Source organism: Hyaena hyaena, unplaced genomic scaffold, assembly GCF_003009895.1.
Source record: "Hyaena hyaena isolate Hyena2069 unplaced genomic scaffold, ASM300989v1 scaffold_1491, whole genome shotgun sequence".
NCBI lineage: Eukaryota > Metazoa > Chordata > Mammalia > Carnivora > Hyaenidae > Hyaena > Hyaena hyaena.
Window position 1 is genome coordinate 292882 of NW_024082120.1, and position 15171 is coordinate 308052.

The window sequence follows — 15171 nt, forward strand, 5'->3', positions numbered from 1 at the left end:
GTAGGAATCTATAGGCCATAAGGAGATGTTATAAGCTTCCAAATTAAGTAAAACAGAATCCCGCTTTCATTGCCAGAAACATATACATCTAGTTAAAATCTGATACACGATTTAAATTTCTTTCTGCTCCTTCTTCCATCTTGAGTGCAAGAGAATCTTTATTTGAAATGTCATTTTTTTAAGTTTATTTATTTGTTTTGAGAGAGAAAATGTGTACGGTGGGGGGAGGGGCAGAGAGAGGGGGAGAAAGAGAATCCCAAGCAGTCTCCTCACACTGCCAGTGCAGAGACCGACACGGGGCTCAAACTCACCAACCATGAGATCATGACCTGCGCTAAGATCAAGAGTCAGATGCTTAACCGACTGAGACACCCAGGTGCCCACCTCTGAAATGTCATTTTTAATTACTGATGGTTGTATCAGGCAAAATAGTTTTCCTCGCCATTTCTAGAAGTCTTACTAACATATAATAATATATAAATGTACTGAGGACTCACCATGAGTCAAGCATTGTTCTAAGCAAACATGTATTAATGCATTATCCACACAAAAACTCTACCAAGCTGACACTGATACTGTTATTCATATTTTCCAGAGGAGGAAACTGAGGCACAGCACCCAAGATCACACTGCTAGTAAGCAGTGGAATTGAGATTAAAACCCAGGGACTCTGGCCCCATAGCCTATGTTTTACATCACTGCATGCAACCTAATTTAATCTTCAAAGCCATGAACAGTCTACTACATAATTATTTTAGTTATAGAACCAAGAACTAGACAAATTACTGGCAAGTTATATATTGACTGTAACTAGAGATACATACCACAGATTCTAGGCAATACCATTCCTATGATATATCCAAGCATGCTATCTGATCACCTTTCCCAAGCAGGAAAAGGGGAAAGGAAGTAAAGTCAGGTGATGGGTCTTCAGTAGCAGTTGTGTGGGGAAAGGGAGAGGAGAGGTATCAAAGTGAAGTCTAGGAGAGAATTCTACAGTTGATCTCAAGTGCTTAAAACAGGTCATCAAATCAAAGCGAGAGGCATATACAGCACATGCTGAGAACAAAGGTACAAGGCCAGCAGGAGGCAGATAATCAGGGAAGACGACATTTGGCAGGTAATCTAGACGCGTCCTAGAGACAGGAGCAAATGACTGCTGTGGAAATCTCACACGCTTTCAATGCACGTGTGCAGATAGGATAGGTCCATTTTTAAGAGCCAGAAGAGAAAATAGGTAAAATAAATAAATAATTAAAAGAGCCAGAAGAGGACAATCACATAAGGGTGATACAATTATATGGCCATGACCTCTGGAAAACAGTGTGGAGGTTCCTCAGGAAACTAACAATAGAACTCCCCTATGATCCAGCAATAGCACTGCTAGGAATTTACCCAAGGTTCAAAATTGGGTACAGGAGTGCTGATGCATAGGGGCACATGTACCCCAATGTTCATAGCAGCCCTCTCAACAATAGCCAAAACATGGAAAGAGCCTAAGTGTCCATCAACAGACAAATGGATCAAGAAGATGTGGTTTATCTATACGATGGAATACTACATGGCAATGTGAAAGAATGAAATCTGGCCTTGTGTAGCAACATGGATGGACCTTGAGGGTATCATGCCGAGCGAAATAAGTCAGGCAGAGAAGGACAAATACCATATGTTTGCACGTATAGGAGGATTAGAAGGAACTTAACGGAGGACCATGGGGGAGATGAAAGGGGGAAATGGTGGGGGAGAGGGCGAGAGGCAAACCATGAGAGACTCTTGAATACTGAGAACAAACTGAGGACTGATGGGTGTAGGGGGAAGGGAGGAGATGGGCATGGAGGAGGGCACTTGTGGGGATGAGCACTGGGTGTTATATGGAAACCAACTTGACAATAAACTATTTGTAAAAATAAATAAATAAATAAAACAAAAACTCTATTTCCTATTAAAAAAAACAATTATATGGCCATCAAAGCTGGTCCACACTACATAAGTATGTAAGCATGCGTGTAAGGTCAACAATAAGGGTAGGATAGTAGTTTGGTGAGGGATAAGCAATGTAACGCAGATCATAAAATTCTAGAGGACCAATGATAAACTTTACAGAGGAAATCAACTTTCAAATTAAAAAAAATACTCAGATAAAATGTGAAAAATAAAAAGTAAAAGCGCTAACTAGTTGTAACTCTAACTTAGCTTTGGTTTTCACGGTGTAGCTCTTCAATACAATTCAAAAAAGTTACTGATCTTCTAATACGTTACATAGAGGACACCGAGAATTACAGGGGACTCAAATACCGTGAAACTGCATCCCCACAAGGTACTTACCATCCACTATTTTACTAATACAAGTGAACAACTGTAGCACCACAAAGAACATTAAGAAAAGAGTGGGACAGACGAGATAACATGTAGTGCGAGAAAGTGGCATTTAAGCTATGCTTACAGGGGTGCCTGAGTGGCTCAGTCGGTTGAGCATTCAGGTTCGTGGATTCAAGGTTCAGGTTCAGGTTCAGGTTTGTGGGCTGGAGCCCCACCTTACGCTCTGTGCTGACAGCTCAGAGCCTGCAGCCTGGAGCTTCTATCCTTCTCTTCCTGCCCCTCCCCCACTTGCACTCTGGCTTTCTTTCTCTCTCTCTCTCAAAAGTAAAGAACAATAAAACATTAAAAAAATAAAATATTAAATAAGACATTAATATAAATAAAATATTTTAAAAAATTAAAGGAAATAACCCTAAAAGATATAATGAATCCAAAACAAGATATCGTTTAGTCCTTTCTGGTCCATGAAACTCCGTAGAAACCATATCCTCCCATCCTTCAGTGTCTTCCCAGAGGCAGATACCATCTTTAATGTCCACTGCCCAGGCACCCTCCTAGACAGGGTCCTCAAAGTCAGGCCACAAGTTTGAACAAACAAGCACAGCCAGATGCTCCTCCTCCCGCAGCCCCAGGCTGGGATCTCAAGACCCGCTTTTCACCCAACTGATTGGTTTGAGATGTGATCTTTCTCTTTACCCTGGTGCTTTACTTTTCAACAATACAAGACACAACCACTCCAACAAATAGCAAATCCATACACATGGACACACAAACACATCTGTGGAAAGGACACATTAACAAAAACGGAGAAGTTTCAAAAAGGAGCTAATGAACGCAAGTGAAGAAAGAAACAAGACCGTGCTGGAAGGGAAATGACTTTGACTTGGGAAATGTTAGATCTGAGGTGCCAAAAATATATATCCAGGTGGAGATGTATACGCGACAGAAAAATCTTACATGTGAGTTTATAAGAGAAGTTTCCATCCTGTAGATGGAAGGGAACAAAGCAGATCTGGAAATATATAGAAGAAAGTGTAGAAAGGGGGAGACGTGAGAGGAAGACAGATCCTTGGAAATGCCTCCTTCATACCGAGTTGTGTGGCACAAGACGAAAAAGGAGGGACTGGCAAGAAGGAGACACAAAAAGAAGGTAGTGAGATGAAAGAAGAGGCACATTCGAGAAAGAGGAAGTGGGCCACAGTCTGAAACGCTTTATGATTAAGAAAAGCTGATTGGATTTAAATTTAAAAACACAGCTGCCTTTAGAGAGACAGGATTTAGTACAACGGGGTGAGGGAAAGTCAGAGCAGGGGCTAGGGGTGCTCAGCAAGCAGAGGCGGTTGTCTGTCCTTCCCTCCAGAGGTCTGGCAGGGGGGGAAAGCAGACAGCACATCACCAGATGCTCTGTTTGCACAGAGCTCTGCCGGGTTTGCTCATTGCCGCATCCTCAACGCTCAGACCAGTTCCTGGCATGTAAGAGGTACTCAATAAATATTTGTTCATGGAATGCTCTGCTTATTCAATGAATGCTGTTGTCTGGTTACACAAATGAGTTAGTGAATGAGCACAGTAATGATATTTGAGGAAGTCTGAGACAACAGTCTCTTGTGGCATTTCTGGGAGTCAGGTGTAAATGCTGGAGATAAAGGCTGGAAACAGAGTTCACCTCACTGGGTTCAGTATGGAGTGGGAAGTGATCTTGCCTGGAGTTTGAAGTTCGTCTTTTTGACAGCAGTCTGAAGAAAAAGAGAATCTTTTAGGCCAGACACTGAGTTTGAGGATGAACCCCCTTAAGTAGAAATCTCTCTCTGCCTTAATCATCACGAGATACGGAAAGGAGCTCTTGAGAGGTGGGCCGTTAAGAAGCACATGTCGAGGACTGTGGAGAGCAAGGAATGAGGAATCCAGGCAAGTGCCGGTGAGGCTGTGAAAACCCTTTGCGAAAAGAGGTCGCCTATCTCAGGCTGCTGCCGGTTCTCGTACTCGGTATTAAATCCCTTGGTCCTGGCTCATGCTGAAAGTCTTTGTAAAGCTCCGATCTGGGTATGAGACTATAAAAGGGTTCAGGCCACACGGGGGGACAGGAGGATGGCCAGCACTGTGGTGCCAGCAGCAGTAATAAAGTGGAAGAGCCCCAAGGATCCGTGGTAAGGGGGGGGGCCGCCAAAGACACCCTGAAGGTTCAAGGATTTGTTTCACTAGATGACACGATATTATTCCCTTACAGGGAACATAGGAAAGATGTGTTTTTTTTTTTTTTTTTCCTGTGGCTTCTCATGCTGTTTTTGTTTGATTCAGACAAAGGAGAATTGAACAGCTCTTCAGTCTAAAGGGAGAAAACTGATGGAGAGCAACAGAAAGAAGGTAGGGTTGTAAGAATTGGTGTAATGGAATTAAACAAAGCCCTGGAGGAAAGAGGCAATGAGACCCAAAGGCTAGCTGGGATGGTTCCTTTTTATAAAGCGATATAAAGAAAGATGGAGCGGTACCTGGGGTGGGGGGGAATTCATGTGGTTACGTGTCCGACTCTTGATTTTGGCTCAGGTCATGATCTCGTGGTTCGTGAGTTCAAGCCCTGCAGCAGAGTCCATGCTGCCAGTATGGAGCCTGCTTGGGATTCCCTCCCTCACCCTCTCTCTCTGCCTCTCTCTGCTCTCACATGGCTCATGCTCTCTCTCCCTCTCTCTCTCTCTCTCTCTCTCTCAAAATAAATAAACAAATTAAAAAAAAAGATTGAGAGTAAAGAGATATAAAACAGATGGAAGACACCCTGGTGAGGCCTATCTGGAAGGCAGGGGACAGAGCGAGCGAGGGGGCTTACAGAATGTAGGACATTCTCACAGCTGCTGGGGAAAGGCCACCAGAGAACCCAGTGAATAAGAGGGTTTCTGCAATCTTGAGGGGCTACATCACTGGAGTTTCCAGAAATTCCAATTAGCACGATTTAATACTATTTACAGCAATATTTGGCAAACAGGAAAGGTTCTTTTGCAGTTAGAGATGCAGTCTTACACTTCAGCCAAGTTCAGCTCACCTAATGGATCTGAGTCTCATAATGGGATAAACACACCTCACAGCAAAATCATCTCACAAGTTTAGAAAAGACAGGTTTTAATCAAAGGAATCACAATTAATCCACCCTGCTTATTTTCCTTCAAATGCAGCCAAGTTGTACTATTTCATACCAAGATCCTCAAGGTCTTCCAGATGGAAGAAATCTTAGAAATCATCGAGTCCAACCTCTCACTTACTATGACTTCATTTTTAGAAATCCATGGCAGAAACTATCAGTGCATGCTGGCATCCATGTACTCCTTTACATTTGTCAGCCTCCTCTGGGGTATACCTGAGGCCACATAGCTGAGTTCTGGCCAATGAGACATTGGTGGACGGGATCTAAGTCACTCCCAGGCCCGGCCCTACCTTGGATGGAGGAAGACCAGCCAACTTGCTTTGTATCAAACTTTGTTTGAAAGGTAGCTAAACTTTCACTGTGCTACTCACTGACATTTATGGATGTGTCTGTTTCAACCGCAAGCACTAATTGATTCTCAAGCCTTCTTTCTTTGAATAACCTAGCAACTCAGAGAACTGCCAATCATGCTAGAGAATGAAATCGAGATTATTATCACCCACAGATCCAAAAGATTATAAAGATGGAAGCAGTGATGAAATTCATTTTTTATAATATAGTAGCATCCTGGTTATGTAAAGGTTATTATTTGAGACACAACCTACAAAAGTTAAAGCCCTATGCCTTTGAGAACCAGGAAATAAACAATAGATTTCTTAAAATAACCCAGGCTGAGAGCTAAATAAAGCTTTAGAGGTTCACTCACCAGTTAGCCTTCTAGGCTCTGTGTATTTATTCAAGTTATCTTGGAGTAAATACATCAATCTTGGAAATCTGGTTTATCTCACATCAGATAAGAAATTAGAAATTGGTCTGTTTCTGCTTTGTTTGTTTTGTTTTTGAGATTCCACATATAAATGAAATCATATGGTATCTTTCTCTGTCTGACTTATTTCACTTAGCATAATACCTTCAAGGTTCTTCCATGTAGTCACAAAAGTCAAGATTTCATTCTCTTTATGGCTGAATAATATTCCATTGTGTGTGCGTGCACATGCACAGGTGTGTACCACATCCTCTTTATCCATTCATCTGCTGATGGACACTTATGCTGCTTCCATATCTTGGCTGTTACAAATAACGCTGCAATAAACACAGGGGTACGTATATCTTTTCTATTTAGTGTTTTCATTTTCTTTACCCAGTAGTGGAGTTACTGGATCATATGTTAATTCTATTTCTACTTTTTTCTAGAATTTCTGTCTTTATTGGGTGCACCAACTTAAATTCCCACCCAGAGGGGAGGTGGATGGGGAGATGGGCAAAATGGCTGAAAGGGAATGGGAATACAGCCTTCTAACTGCTGAATGCAGAAGTCCTGAGGCTAAAATGTACCACAAAGGGAATGTCGTCAATGGCTTTGTAATAGTGTTGTACGGTGTCAGATTGTAGCTACACTTGTAAGCATAGCATAATGTACAGAGTTGTCAAATCACTGGTTTGTACACCTGAAACTAGTGTAATGTGCGTCGACTATGCTTCAGTAAGAAGGAAATGACAAGGGAAGGGAAGGGAACAAGGAAATTGGAAGCAATAACGATAGTGTTAGAAGAGGCAAATCGCAGCATTCTGAAGGTGAAGGAGAGATCAAATTCCAAAGGCAGAATTTCCAAAAAGCAAGGTAAAGATTCTCCATTTTGTAAATGAGCCCCACTACCTCTCAGAGTCCTCAACCTGAGCACAACCAGAGGAACTCAAGCCACAAATAAATAGATAAACAAACAAACAAACAAATAAATAAAACCATTTACTGTCCACTAGTCTTTGCAAGCCTCTAAGGAAGGTAGGAAAACGGGTAAGAAAAGTCTGGAAATGGTTACTCAATCAGTTTCAGTGTCTAAAGGCATGCACTTTATTTGAAAAGAAATGTTCTGAGGACCCCTTTATTTCCTTCAGATGCCACACAGCGATGCTCAAAAATACGAGACCTTGCCATTTGCATACTGCTTGAGAATAAGTGCTTCCTCCCAAATCCATGCGGGTGCCCATATCCTGCATGAAGGAAACGGCATGAGTTTTAAGCAAAATCAGGATCCAAACATGTGAAGTAGAAAGGACCTTAGAGATCACACAGGGCAAGCCCCTGACAGCAAAGTTAGGCGCCCAGAAGGCGCCCACTCATCTCACTGTAGAAAAGGACCCGGAGTTCATGCTCCTTTGCTTGTGGAGCCAGGGTACAATCACCTACGTCACAATGTTCCTTCCCTGGACAGACTTAATTTCGACCTCCCTTCCCAGGCCTCCCTGGAATCCAGAGGTTGATCCAGAAACACGACGCACTCACCTGCAAAAAGCAGTGTCCAACTGGGGCATGCTCCGCCAGGGTGGCGTTGTACACCTGCCTCCTGAAGATGGGCTCGTTGTCGTTCACGTCGTCCACGGTGATGCTCACCAGGCAGGTGGCGGAGAGCGGGGGCTCTCCGAGGTCCTGGGCTACCACTCGCAACTCTACTGCCTCCTGGACCTCGCGGTCCAGGCTCCGGATAGTGCTGATCACGCCGCTTTCAGGATCAATAGCGAAGGACGGCCCGCACTCCGCTGCGGGCCGCGCGCCTTCCGGGTTGCAGCCAACGGGCAGGTGGACCAGTGCGTAGCGCAGCCGCGCGTGGTCGGTGCCAGCCTCGTCCGCGTCAGAGGCGCTGACCCGCACCACCGCGGTGCCGGGGGCCGCGGCCTCTGACACCGAGGCCAGGTAACGCTCCCGGCTGAAGAGAGGCGGCTGGTCGTTGAGGTCGGCGATCCGCAGCAGCAGCGTTTCCTCGGTGCTCAGGGGCGGGGCGCCCGCATCCGTGGCGACCAGCCGCAAATCATACAGGTCGCGGCTCTCTCGGTCCAGGGGCCCTTCGACGCAGAGGAAAAATACCCCCGGGGAGCCGCCAGAGCGCAACGCGAAGGCTCCATCCCCTCCCTCCAGGGACAACGAGATGCTTCCGCCCCCGAGTCCCACACCGGGTTCACCGATGGCCCCCTCATCCTGCTCGGGGTCCCCGTCCGCGTCGGACACGGAGACGCGAGCCACATAGTCGCCGAGCGCGGCGCCCTCGGAAACGCGAGCGGCGCCACCCTCGGTGAGGAAGAGCAGGTGAAGGGCGGGCGGGTTGTCATTCACGTCCAGCACCGCGATGGACACGCGCACCGTGGCGACCTCGGGCTCGGCCCCTCCGTCGCGGGCCTCGACTACCAGCTGGTGCCAGGTCTGTGCCTCGCGGTCCAGCGGTTTCTGTAGGCGCACCACGCCGCTCAGCTCCTCCACGGCGAAGTAGGCCGCATCGCCCCCCGGCCCGGGCGCCTGCCGGGCGCGGAGGCCGTAGTGCACTTGGCCATTGGGCCCCAGGTCACGGTCGGTGGCGCGAACGCGACAGACCTCGGCCCCCGGCCGAGCGTCCTCGCGCACGGCGGCGCGGTACTCGCTCTGCTCGAAGACCGGGGGATTGTCGTTCTCGTCCAGCACGCGCAGCTCCACGCGCAGGCGGCCCGCGCGCCGCGGGCGCCCGCCGTCCCACGCCTCGATCTGCAGCTCGTGCGCCGCCGCCGTCTCTCGGTCCAAGCGCCGCAACAGCACCAGGTCCAGGGGCTCCAGGGGCGACGCCGACGACGGTGGTGACCCCGGAGTGCCGTAGCGTAACTGGAAAAACGGCCCTGCGGGGTCCTCACGGAGGTCGGACGGCTGCACCAGGGTGTAGCCCTGTGTGCTGAACAGGCCGGCGTCGGGGTCGTGGGCACCCGGCAGGCGGAAGGCGGTACCTGGAGGGCTGAGCTCCGAGACGTCGAGTTGCAGGGAGTCGCGGGGAAAGCTGGGGGAGTGATCGTTCACGTCGTTGACGAGGATCTCCACCTGCACCACGGCGCCCAGCAGCGTGGCGGCCACAAAGCTGTAGCGGTCCCGCCGCTCGCGGTCCAGGCACCGCGCCGTGCGGATGATGCCGGTGTCCGGATGCACGTGGAAGTCGTCCAACAGTGGTGAGTCATCGGAGTCCTCGGATAGGAAGAAGCCGCCCGCCTCCTGCTGCTGCGCAGCGGGCAGCCCCGCGCGGATGTCACCTACCAGAGTCTCCGGAGGAAGCCCCTCGTCCACGGAAAGGCTGAGGTTGAACACCTGGGCAGAGGACCCCGAAGCCGCCCACAGCCACGCGTGCAGGAAGAGCCCGACCAGGAGGCGCTGAGCCCGCGCGGCGGCGCCGCCGCCCGGCAGCCGGCGGGGCGACCCTCTCCTCCCGGGCATCGGAAGGCGCCTCCCGGCCGGAGCCCCCTGCTCCGGGTGCCCTTCGCCCATCCTCCTCCCAGAAGGGCTCATTCCTCCGCCAGCTCCTGGGGAAGGCTCCCGGGTAACTGCCAGCTTGGCGAGGGGTGGCAGAAAAATCCAGGAGCCTCTTCAGTGTCTGGGCGAAAGAAGAAAAGACTGTTTGGCAAACCAACAGACCCAGGAGTTCCCGAGGTTCAGTCTGCAACTGGTGGAAACGTCCTCCGCCTGCCGCTCACGCAGACAGGGAGGCTCTAGCTGCCGCTGCCGCTGCAGTCACCTCTTCAGCCCCTGGCTTGCTTTCAATGAGTCTCATCTCTTTCTCTCTCTCCTTTTATTCCTTTTACATCTGTTCCTTGTTCTGCTCGGCTTGTTGTTTCCCCCTGGTAAAGTCAGGTGCATGATTTCTTTTGCCAAAAAGGATGAATTTATTTAAAGCGCACACACAGAAGGAGAGGGTGGGGGGTCGGCCCGGGGAAGGGGGTGGAGTAAGGGCGGGGAGGCCGAGGGCGCGCGCCCAGCCCGAGCCGAGGAGGAAAGAGGGGAGGGAGAGGCGGCCCTGGCTGCGGCCGAGTCGGCGGCTCCGGGGGTGGCCTCTCCCCGCGGCGTCTCGGGGCGCCCGGGACCGCCCGGCTCCAGCGCCGCCCCAGCCGCCGCCGCCCCTCCCCCCCCCTCCTCTCCGCCCGTGACGCGGCGCACACGAGGGCAAACTCCGACCTGCGAGTCGCCGCTCTGCAGCAGGGCGCGTTCTCGCCGGGGCCAGGGAGCGGGGAGAGACGGGCGGAGCGGGAAGGACGCGGAGATGCGGCCCGGGAGGCCGGCGGGGGTCGCGCGGGCGGACCGTCTGCGCTCGCTTTGCGTGCAGAGGGGCCGTGGGTGGGGAACGGCGAGTGGAGCAGCCCCTCCGCGCCCTCCTCCCTGCAGCCCCTGGACGGTTCCTTCGGCAGGCCTGACGCTTGGCTCAGGCTGAGCGGAGGGTGGGGGTTAGAATCACTTTGGGGAGCCAAACTTGTGCTCTCCATTTGGCGAGAGAGACTCGTCCCCAGCGGAAGGACAGATGGAGTCAAAGGCCGACGCGCAGCTGGGGCCAGGATGACTGCAAACGAGGGGAAGGCGGAACTTGGAAAAACCTTCGCGAAACCCCGAGAAATCTGTGGCACACATGGTGCAAACCACGCTTTATTATGCCGCGCTACTACTCAGCGACGCGCGAGCGTCCTGTCACTCCCCTCTGCCACCAAGAATGACAATAGATTCGGCTTGTGAACACTTTTGTATGCATTCAGCGCCATCACAACACTTCCAGGATGTTTTAGGATGCTGATTTATGGGCAGAAAGATGGGGTAGCTCAGGCCGGACCACCTTCCAGCACCTCACCATCGCCTCTGAGCAAGGAAGTTTGCAGCCAGGGCCACTATTGATAACGCTTCAAAACAGCTTCTGTCTGAGCCCAAGAAAAATGCCAATTAATTGCCAGTCGCAGGTTTTGCAGCAATTATCCGTAATGATAGGTAGAAATTGATAAATGGCCTCTAATAAAGAATGCCTGAGGAGGGACTCTCTGCCTTCTTGAGAATGGCTGGTCACATTTAGCAAATGGTTTCTGCAATTTTGCATTTAAGCCGAAGGGAAGAATTAATTTCCTAGATACCGTTACTCTCCTTTAAGGAGAACCAAGAGCTGTGCGGGGTGGTTCCTGCCAGCAACAGTAAAATGCCTTTTTAATATATGATGGAGTTATATATAACTGCTAATCTACCCCATTATCTCTACCTCTGACAAAATAATAATAAAACTATTTTACAGCAGATATGTTGCATGTAAATGGAGACGTTCTTAAAATAAATCCAGCTGCCTTTCACCGATGAAGTCTCCTTACCAGTTCACCTCAACCTCTGCAATCTTGAACTAGTCCCCTGGCCTCCACTCTTGCCAAGTGTAATTCTCAGCCAAGCCTCTGAATTGTTTGTTTACAGATTTTTTTTAATGTTTATTTATTTTTGAGAGAGAGAGAGAGGAGAGAGAGAATTCTGGCAGGCTTCGCACTGTCAGCGCAGAGCCTGGGTGTGGGGCTGGAGCTCTTGAACTGTGAGGTCATTACCTGAACAGAAATCAAGAGTTGGATGCTTTACTGACTGAGCCACCCAGGCGCCCCTGGCTTCTTGCTTTTAAAGCTACTCCAAATCATGTCTCCCCTGCTCAGAACCTGCCAATATATTTCCATCATACTTGGAATATAATTCAGACTCCTTCCAATTGTATAAAACTAACCTTTCTCACCTTTCCCACCTCATCTCATCTCCTACCACGCCACTGTGGATCCACTTGTACTGCCTTCTTTCTGATCTTGGAATTTGTTACAGACACTGTTTGTGTCTCCCTGAAAACTCCATCACACCCCATGTGATGGTATTAGGAGGTGGGGTCTTTGGGAGGTGACTAGGATTAAATGTGGTCATGGGATTAGTGTCACAGGAGTCATGAGAGAGCTTGCCGCCCTCTGTTCTCTGCCTTGTGAGGACACAAGAGGCGAGAAGTCCACAGCCAGAAAGAGGACCCTCCCCAGAACCTGACCAGGCTGATACCCCAGTCTCAGACTTCCAGCTTCCAGAAGAGTGAGAAATTAATGTCTGCTCTTTATAAGCAACCCAGTGTGTGGTACTTTCTCACAGCAGTGTGAACAGACTAAGACAGTGCATTTGAATTGTTAGAAACTTTCTGTGCCTGGGAATTAATTCTTCTACTTTGTGAAGACTTGGCTCTTCCCCATTCAGGTCTTAATTCAAAGGCCAACTGTTTGGATCCCTCCCTTGACCACCCTACTCAATAGTTTCTCCACCATTAACCCTGTATCCTCGTATTGTGTTGCAGTCACAGCACCTACCGGCACCTGACATTGGTTCGTTTTATAAATTTGTTTATTAGTTGACTGTGACCCCAACCTTCTTCATGAACTTTAAGCATTGCTTTCTCCCAAAACCCAGATCAGTACCTGACACATAAATGGGTCTGCATTCACTACACACATGTTAGATGACTGGATGGATGGTTGGTTTAGCTGATGGGTAGATGGAGGGACAAATCCAGTAAAGGAGGTGTTGGGAACCATAGTTTAGAATTAACTGACCATGAAATCCTTTATTGTAATGAATTCTATCTTCACAACTTACTCCTTTTAATCATACCACGGGGCTTCTTGAATTAATTTTTGAACTTCGACTTATTTTGCAAAGTGTATCGTTACCAAATATTTACTTGAGTCTAAAAATAAAGGAAAAGCCGCTAGTTATTTTGCATCTTTCACTGACATTTTTTTGTAAACAGTGGTTTGGTTTTGAAACAAATGAAAATTCAGAAACTTCAAACATCTATTTTCCCATTAGTTTTTAGGCTTTATAATTCAAGCATATGCAATTCAAGGTCCCCTGCCCACTTCACCATACACTTCATTGAATGCCCTGAGCAGCACTCTAGACTGAGAATTAAGTTTGGAGGAGGGAAGCATTTCTCAAATATGCAAAAAAAGTAACTTTAGATTCTAGCACAGAAGTCAATAGCCTGCAAGAAATAGGTCAAGGTCTGACTCTGAGAGAAGCATCATGGTATAACTAGCAAGAGTTTGGGCTTTGAAGTTAGGAGACCCCGGTTCTGCTCTATAATTGTAGGCAAATTATTTCACCCTTGTTAAGTCTCTGTTTCCTGCTCTCTAAGTTGAGGGTTATACTATCTGATTTACCGGATGTTATGAGTATTAAGTGAGACAATGTATGGACTAGCACATACATCAGCAAAGGCAGCAGCAAACATCATGTCTCTTGCCCCTGTTGTTTGTGTGATTAAATATTTTAAGGGTGGAGTGTTTTGGGATTCTTAGTCATGTCAAAGTCTGGCTTCTTAACCCCATTGAGTGTGTGGAGAGGGAGATGAAAACTTCCTAGTATCACAGACAGCAGCCATCATGGGCAGAAAAGCCCAAAGCAGATCTTTGCCCAGCGTTACATGGTGTAAGTAGTACAGAAAGTTCATCATCAAAAAACATTTTCTCCCAGACTGTAGATAGTCCTTAGTTTCATAATAGTTCATTTAAATGGTCTAAGTAGTTACTAAGTGCTCAAAACAGTGTTCAAAGCATCCCACATCAACCCTTTAGGGAAGGAATTATAATTATTATCCCATGTTACAGATGAAGAAACTGAGGTTCAGGGGCATTGCAAGTAACTTGGCCAGGGTCACATCGGTGTAAGTGGAGGAACTGGAATTTGAGCTCAGTTTTGCTTCAGTGTCCATGGTCTTTGGAGCTCTTCACTGGTCATTTATCTTCTGTGTGATTTTCTGCTTAAGGCAAACTGTCTTGCCTCTAAACTGCAGAAGGCAGAACTCAGCAGCATGTTTGCGTGAATGGCAGGATGGCACAGGACAATAACCACAGGAAGTCACTACTAGAGAATGCAGAAAAAAAAAAAAACTATTTAGAAAAGTTTCCTAAAGCCAAGTGAGGAGGAGGATCCTGTGGAATGTGGAGGGTTTCTTCCCATCTCTTCTCCCAGAAGAAAGACCCTCTGAGGTTAGGAAAGACACCTTTACAGCAGGAAGTACCCCTGCAATTTTTGGCTCATATGTTATCTCTCTAAAAAGATGAGCTAAAGAGTGTTTAGAACTTGTGATGGTTACAGTCTATGTATCAACATGGCTAGGTTATGGTACCAAGCTTGATAGGTACTACCTAGTACTAGTCTAAATGCTATTGTAAATACAATTAACATCTATGATGAGTTAACTTTAAGTGAATGAGATTGTGCTTGATAATGTGATGGGCCTAACATAATCGACTGAAGGATCTAAGGGCAAACTGAGGTTTCCCACAAAAGAAGGAATTGTGCTTCAAGACTGTAACATAGAGGGGCGCCTGGGTGGCTCAGTCGGATGAGCATCTGACTTTGGCTCAGGTCATGATCTCATGGCTCATATGTTCAAACCCCACGTCAGGCTCTATTCAGACAGCTCAGAGCCTAGAGCCTACTTTGGATTCTGTGTGTGTCTCTCTGTGCCCTCCCTCACTCACCTTCTGTCTCCTCTCTCTCTCTCTCTCTCTCTGTCTCTCAAGAATAAATAAACATTAAAAAAAAATAAAGACTGTAACATAGAAGTCCTGCCTGACTTTCCTGCCCGCTGGTCTACCCTACAAATTTTGGACTTACCAGCCCTCACAATCGTGTGAGCCAATTACCATACATATATTGGTTCTGTTTCTCTAGGGAACTCTGATTGATAAAGAGATTTATAAGAGGAGATGATTTAATGTCTAATATCATAGTCTGTATTATATGTATGTATATATGTATACATGTATATGTGTACACACATGTGTATATATATATATATGTATATAATTTTATGTTCCTTAAAGTATTAAAATCAGAACTCTGGACATGATGGGCCTCTCGCCCAGATATGTAATTACATGATAGGTAATCAAGT

General features: G+C 47.6%; 1 protein-coding gene across 1 annotated transcript in view; it reads right to left on the reverse strand.

Annotated features, from left to right (window-relative positions):
- The window catches only part of DCHS2 (dachsous cadherin-related 2), a 243455-nt gene extending 233663 nt beyond the window's left edge, over positions 1-9792 (reverse strand). The window contains 1 exon segment of the mRNA XM_039223888.1: positions 7737-9792. Coding sequence (XP_039079819.1) covers positions 7737-9746 — 2010 coding nt within the window. The 5' untranslated portion in view covers positions 9747-9792.
- Between the last annotated feature and the right edge of the window lie 5379 nt (positions 9793-15171).